Source organism: Elephantulus edwardii, unplaced genomic scaffold (genome assembly GCF_000299155.1).
Source record: "Elephantulus edwardii isolate Elephantulus edwardi_28Jun2011 unplaced genomic scaffold, EleEdw1.0 scaffold00001, whole genome shotgun sequence".
NCBI lineage: Eukaryota > Metazoa > Chordata > Mammalia > Macroscelidea > Macroscelididae > Elephantulus > Elephantulus edwardii.
In genome coordinates, this window is record NW_006399751.1 from 14,860,737 (window position 1) to 14,867,802 (window position 7,066).

General features: G+C 57.4%; 1 protein-coding gene across 3 annotated transcripts in view; it reads left to right on the forward strand.

Annotated features, from left to right (window-relative positions):
* Positions 1 to 7,066, forward strand: part of KIFC3 (kinesin family member C3) — a 39,445-nt gene that overhangs the window by 21,748 nt on the left and 10,631 nt on the right. For 2 of the 3 annotated variants that reach the window (XM_006878734.1, XM_006878735.1), the window contains exons 4-6: positions 5,552 to 5,617; positions 6,261 to 6,404; positions 6,515 to 6,754. In XM_006878734.1, coding sequence (XP_006878796.1) covers positions 5,552 to 5,617; positions 6,261 to 6,404; positions 6,515 to 6,754 — 450 coding nt within the window. Of the gene's footprint in view, positions 1 to 5,551; positions 5,618 to 6,260; positions 6,405 to 6,514; positions 6,755 to 7,066 lie in introns of those variants that run through there. The other variant, XM_006878736.1, reaches the window with a different exon arrangement.

Below are 7,066 nucleotides of genomic sequence, written 5' to 3' on the forward strand. Positions count from 1 at the left end.
TGACCCTCCAGCAGGCTTCCTCGAGGCATTAAATCGCATAGAAAGAGATTACTCATCTTTTCTCCAGTGGAGCCGCTGGTGGATGCGAACCACATGCCTTTGGATTGGCAGCGCAGCCACCAGACCATAAGGCCACCAGAGTTCCCTCATCAAAGAAATAGAACTTGTGTGCTTGGTCCTGCAAGCACGTTAGAGATCTTACACAATTTCGTCTTAATCTTAAGGACAGTCAAGGAGCCAGCCTCTCGAGGCTGAGAGGTAAAGAGCTTAGACGGCTTGCCCTCCACCGGGTTTCTGAGGGTATACAGCTTAGCTGGAGACTGCTCATCTCTCTCCCACAGAGAAGCTGGTTGGCCAACGCTTAACTCCTGTGCCATGACTCACGTAAAGTCCTGTCTGAAACTGTCAACGATGTCATCTTATCTGGAGCCACAGTCAACACCTTTGGTACCAGCAGTCAGGAAATCAAAAGACGTGTTCCAGTTGGGGGTGTGGGAGGGAAGTGCTGTGAGAGACCTCTCCAAAGTGTTGAAGAGCAATGACGTTAGTTTAAAGACTGAGGTACACTTTACCCAGGTCCAGGTCTTTCCAGTTATTTGCTGTGCATCTCAAAGTTGATAATGAATCAGGACGACAGAAGGGAGAATCGATGCCTTGGAGGTGTGGTTTGGAATGTGCTGTATGTCCCATGAACTGTCAAAAAAGCAACTGTGTCGTGGAGAAGGTGCGGCCACTGGGTGCCCTTTGGAGGCAAGAAGAGTGAATCTTGGTCTCACATACTTTGGGCATGTTATTAAGAGGGGCCCGTCCTCCTGCTTGGACAGGTGGAGGGAGGGTCTGTGGAAGAGTGGAAGACCCTCAGTAAGATGGGTTGAAACAGTGGCTCTCACAGGGCTCGAGTGTAGGAGACACGATGAGACGGTGCAGGTTAGGGCAGGGTTCGGATCTGTTGTTCACATGTGTTATATGTAGGGAGCTCTGGTGGCCTAGTGGCAAGAAGCTGCACTGCAATCCCCAAGGTGTGCAATTCGAGGCGACCAGCTGCTCCTCCGGAGGAGGAGGGACAATCTCCTCCTGTGCCATTACCTCCTCTGAAAACCCACCGGAGGGTCAGCTATGTATGGTCAGTTCCGACTCGATGGTACACAACAACAGCGACGTGTTATACAGTCAACAACAGAACTCGGGGAGTCTGGTTCTAAGAACCCCCGTCTCCACAGCCCTTGCTGCCCCCCAGTGACAGAAAGGACTGGAACATGGCAGCTTGGCAGTGGAGGTGGCGTGGGGTGGGCAGGGCAGAATGCCCAGGAAAGCACACTGGGGGCAGGTTGGGGGTGATTGTAGGAGGGGGTGCTCCCTGCTGGCCTCTGGTCTTGAGGCTCAGGATCTGGGGCGCTCTTACCTTCCCAGCTCAGCAAGGCTTTGGCCACACCCCGAAAAGAGCCTTCTCTTCCTCAGCAGATCCCATCAGCCCGGCCGGGCCTGTGGAGGGCGGTAATTGCAGGTTGCTTTGATAAGAGGCTGTGGGCCCCACCTCAGGAGCGGCTTGCTGAGCTGACATACCTGGGCCGGCAGCCCCACCCTCTGCTGGGCCTGCTGCTGCCTGGAAGGGCACTGTGGGCTTGCGGGACCCAGGGACAGGCCTGCCGCCCACCGCCCTCTTAGCGGCGTCCACCGCCCTCTCAGCAGCACAGGGCTGAGGCCTCTCTGCAGCAGGCTTGAGACGCTGTCATTTTTCAGTGTTGGAAAAGCTGGCTGGCCCTCCTCTCAGTTCGGGATTGACCCCAGTCCTGGTTGGCATTCTTTTTGTCCTGGACCTTTGCGTGAAAAGCGTGTATACTACCCCTTTGCCTTTATCTCAGACATTCACTGAGGGTGTGCTGTGTTCTGGTCATAGACAGGACAGGCCTTTATCTCCGACATTATTGAAGATGTGCTCTGTGCTGGTCACAAACAGGGCGGCTCTGGTCCACCTCTCCTGGGCGTGTGGATGGAAACAGTCATTGCTGACTCACCCGTGGTGGGTGCATGGGTGCCCACAGGGGTCAGCCGGGGTCTCCAGTGGGTCTCCCTCAGTGGCACCTGCTCAGCTCCTGCTCTCTGCACGGGGCCTCCTGGTCTCTCCTACCTCCTCAGCCTCCCCCTGGTGTCTCCTTTGGTCTTGACCTTTTTGCCCTGTTTCCCTGACTCTGAGGAGCCTGGCACCTTCCCCAGAAAGCCACTGCAAAGCAGACTCCTGGGGGGGAAATCCCTTTTCTTCTTCCCAGCTCCACGTGGCACAGTTCCGTGGGGTGCTTTGTGCTCAGCCAGCCTGTGTTGGTCTGCCGCCCGCTGCCCCGACATGCTAGGAAATGAGAGCCTGCCACTTCTCACAGCCCCTTTATCAAGCCAGCCTCCCCCGCCACTTGAGCGGCCCCAGCCGGCCCGGCTCCATCATTCTGGGGCATCCTCGGGGATTCCAGAGCCCAGCGGCACCCAGGGTTCTGTCTGTGACATAAGAAGGGAGCAGGAGGCTGGACTGAGGGCTGGCAGGGGGCCACCGTCCTGATCCCCAAGCCGGCACTAGAGAAGCTCACTCGTATGGCCCAGGACCTGAGCACGAGGCCATGCCGGCACACGGTGAGGTCAGTGGGCCCCGGCTGGAAGCTGAGCAGGTGGCCTGGAAGGACACTGGTCCAAGTGGACATTCTGGGGCTTTCTGAGGGAGGAAAGTGAGGGTGGGGAACTCTAGCCTTTTCAGGAGAAGGAAGAGCCGTGTTATTTATGGTGAGGAAGAATTGCAAAAGGAATACATATCATTTGTGGAAACTTAACAGTCACTGAAAGGTGTTCAGAAATTGTCACCTATAATTGTACACTCCAGAGACCTCCACTTTTCCTCAATTGTAGACACGTTGATTATCTCAATTTTCTTAACGTAAGGAGCTGTGGTGCTGGAGAAGAGTAGTGAATGTACCATGGACTGCCAAGAAAACAAACAGATTCATCGTAGAGAGAATTAAACCAGGCTGCTCCTTGGAGGCACGGATTCTGGGGCTTCGTCTGACATACTTTGGACATGTTGTAAGGAGAGACAGGTCTTTAGAGAGGGACATCATACTGGGTAGAGTAGAGGGACAGTGCAGGAGGGGAAGACCCTCTATGAGGTGGATTGATTCAGTGACTGGGATAATCGGGATGGGTGTGTCAGAGGCAATGAGATTGGCACAGGATAGAGCAGGGCTTAGGGCTGTTATACATAGGGTCACTATGAGTAGCAAACGACTCGATGGCACATAACAACAACAACAAGGAATCTTTTCCCTAAACCACTTAAAATTCTCACTAAATATCATTTGAGTGGTGGATTCGAACTGCATGCCTTCGGGATTGCAGTGCAGCTTCTTCCCGCATGGCCACGAGAGCACCCTACAGAATAGTGTCCTACCGTTTCCTTAATGTTGACTAGCTAAGCTGGGTCCCTAACTCCCCAGTGGGCCGAGGGACTTGAGCTCTCTTATGACTTAGAACAGAGAAGGGACCCTGATCACAGGCAGAGACAACGTAACACGGGCTTTGCTGCCCGCCGTGGCTCATGACCAGCATGTAGCTTGAGGACAGAGGTGACCCAGTTTTGTCTGGATCAGCCCTTACCTCACCTGCTTGGCCATAGGCCATGGTCACCTGCTTGGGCCGTGAGTGGGCACTTTCTCCATAAATGTGATTTATGACATTTCAGTCCCGTGAAGTGAGATCTTACACCAGACTCGACACCTTCAAGTTGACGGTCTCTCACAGAGGCCCTTGGTGGGCAGAGCCGGCCAGCCCATAGTGTTTCCAAGGCCATTGTCTTTATGGAAGCAAATGGCAACGGCTTGCTCCTGGTCAGTGGCTGGTGGGTACAGACCATTTAGTTGGCACTTTATCTACCGTGCTGTGCTGTTGTGGTTGTGAATCCTTGAGAACCGACCCAGAGCTGACCTTCCGGTGGGTTTTCAGAGGCAGTTAAACACGTGGGAGGAGATTGCCCATTTTTCTCCCACAGAGCAGCTAGTGGATTCGAACCACGTGCCTTTGGGATTGTAGTGCAGCTTCTTGCCACTAGGCCACCAGAGCTCCCTAAACACTGCACCAGGCCTCCCTGTGTTCCTTCTCTCTCCCTGAAAATGTCAGTGTCTGGCCCCTGCTAGCTGATTGGAGACAACACATGCAGGGCCTGCATTCTTGGACTGGACACCCAGTCCTTTTCCAAGGTGAGGTCATCTTGGAATATTTGGTGAGAAATGTCCCAAACCTGCTCTGAGGAATATACTCCCAAAGTCCCTGCATTTGGGGTTATTTCACGAGGAGAGGTTCCTGGAAGTGAGCTGCCGTGGCCAGGAGTCTGCAGCCTGCCAGGAGGGTGGCCAGCTGGACCCGCCGTCTCGGCTGGCACTGTGTGTGCTGGGTCCTCCGATCTGGGCTCCGGCTCAGCCAGGTCACCCTGCCTCCTGATGACGTTCACAGCCCTTTCCTGAGGCAGCCGCAGGTGCCGTAGCTCTCCTGTGAGACCGGCTGGGGTGGACACACCTGTCACCATAGATAGTGTTGCAAGAGCCGCTTGAAGTGGAAAATCCTGAGGGCTGGCCCGGGGCAGGCCTGGGTTTTGGAGTGCTGGTGATGTAATCGTGGTGTGTTGGCATCTCTGCTTGTCCGGATTCACCAACAGCTCTGCTGGGAGAAGACAGGAGGCCTCCAGTTAAGACTTAGAGCCTGGGGATCCAACAGAGGGCGCTGTGGGTCAGAATGGGCTCGCCGGGAGTGAGGGAGAAGGTTGATACAATCTGGGGAGCCTTTTAAGGGAAAATATTGGAAAACTTAAATCAGGCCAAAGGGCCCTGAGGTTTCTGCTTCCTGAACTCTCGTTGTGAGCTGCCCCTGGGCTGAGCCCTTGGTGATGTGGGGTCACCCTGCTGTGCTCGAGCTGCCCCTGGGGTGAGCACTTGTTGGTGTGGGGTCACCCCGCTGTACTCGAGCTGCGCCTTGGCCGAGGCACTGGGGGTGTGGGGTCATCCTGTTGTTCTTGAGCTGCCCCTTGGGGTGAGCTCTCTGTGTGGGGTCACCGCGCTGTACTTGAGCTGCCCCTTGACCAAGCCCTTGGCGATGTGGGGTCACTCTGTTGGACTTGAGCTGCCCCGAGGTGAGCTCTCGTTGGTGTGGGGTCTCTCTGTTGTACTTGTGCTGCCCTTTGGGGTGAGCCCTTGGTGATGTGGGGTCACCCCGCTGTACTTGAGCTGCTCCTGGGCTGAGCCCTTGGCGGTGTGGGGTCACTCGTTGCACTTGCTCCCCGGACATTCCTGAAGAACCTGGTCCGGTGGGTCCCGTAGTAGGAGATGGGGCTGAAGGCTGTCAGGACGAGGCTGGGTTCACTCCTCTGGTGACTCTGGGCGTGGTCTGAAGCCTGAGCATGGGAGAGGGGGCAGGTCTGAGGGCCTTCAAGACGCCACACTGGGTACCACAGGTGTGGGTTTTGTGGCCTGGGTTTGGATTGGAGCTGAGAAGGCGCCCTGTGACCCTGGCTTTGTGCTGGCAGGTGGAGAACCTGAAGGAGAAACTCATCAGCCAGGCCCAGGAAGTGAGCCGCCTTCGGTCCGAGCTGGTGAGCTGTCCCCGGGGTGAAGCGGGTGGAAGGCCCCCGGCCCCCCCATGGTGAAGCGGGTGGAAGGACCCCGGCGCCCCCAGGGTGAAGCGGGTGGAAGGACCCCGGTCCCCCCATGGTGAAGCTGGTGGAAGGACCCCGGCACCCCCAGGGTGAAGCGGGTGGAAGGACCCCGGCACCCCCAGGGTGAAGCGGGTGGAAGGACCCCGCCCCCCCCCCAGGGTGAAGCGGGTGGAAGGACCCCGGCCCTTTTAGACGGGGTCTCCCTGGAGCCTCCCCCCAGGTGGTCTTTCCCACCACTCGGAGTGCCCGCTGGGTCGTGTGACTTGGGAGGACTTAACTTCTATTTGCTGACGTAAAATAAGAGTGTGAACTCCTGGGTATAAATACGACTTTCTTGTTACTTTCACACTCGAGAAAATAGAATGGCTCCCGGGGCAGGAGGGAGCAGTCCCTGCTTGGCGCTTCTCCTCATTTCTCCTCCACCTTGAACTCCTTTTTTCCCTCTCGTGAGCTGTGAGCCTCTTTCCTTTTCTTGGTCTCCCCTCTCTGCCTCGCTGGTGTCCTGTCCCCCCACCCCTTGGCCGCCTCCAGCCATCCTGCCCCTGCACTGCCCTCACCCCTTCTGGCTGGCTCTCCGCAGGGCGGCGCCGACGTGGAGAAGAACCGGGACCTGCTGATGGTGGAGAATGAACGACTGAGGCAGGAGATGCGGCGCTGCGAGACGGAGCTGCAGGAGCTGCGGGCCAACCCGGGGGTGCCCTGCCTGGGCTGTGAGCACAGCCAGGTGAGTGGGCTTCACGCAGACCCCCGCTCCTCGCCTGACTAGGGCCTGCTGCCCCCAGTGCCTGCGCTAACCAGGTGCCTCCCGCCTCACCCTCCTCCCGGCGCCTCCAGGAGAGTGCCCAGCTCCGAGACAAGCTGTCCCAGCTGCAGCTGGAGGTGGTGGAGAACAAAGGCATGCTTTCGGAGCTGAACCTGGAGGTGCAGCAGAAGACTGACCGGCTGGCCGAGGTGGAGCTGCGGCTCAAGGACTGCCTGGCCGAGAAGGCGCAGGAGGAGGAGCGGCTCAGCCGGCGCCTGCGTGACAGCCACGAGACCATTGCCAACCTGCGGGCCCAGCTGCCCCCCGTCAAGGTGAGCCCCGCGTGGGCGCCTGCTGGCACCACGCTGGCCCAGACAGAGGACGACTGTCGTTGGATGGCTGTCGCCTGGATGGCCGTCCCTGGATGGCTGTCTCCTGGGATGACTGTCCCTGCATGGCTGCCCCTGGATGACTGTACCCCAGGTTAACTGGCCCTGGATGTCTGTCTCCTGGGTAGAATGTCCCCTGGATGTCTGTCTCCTGAGATGGCTGTCCCCTGGATGTCTGTCTCCTGGGTTGAATGTCCCCTGGATGTCTGTCTCCTGAGATGACTGTCCCCTGGATGTCTGTCTCCTGGGTTGAAT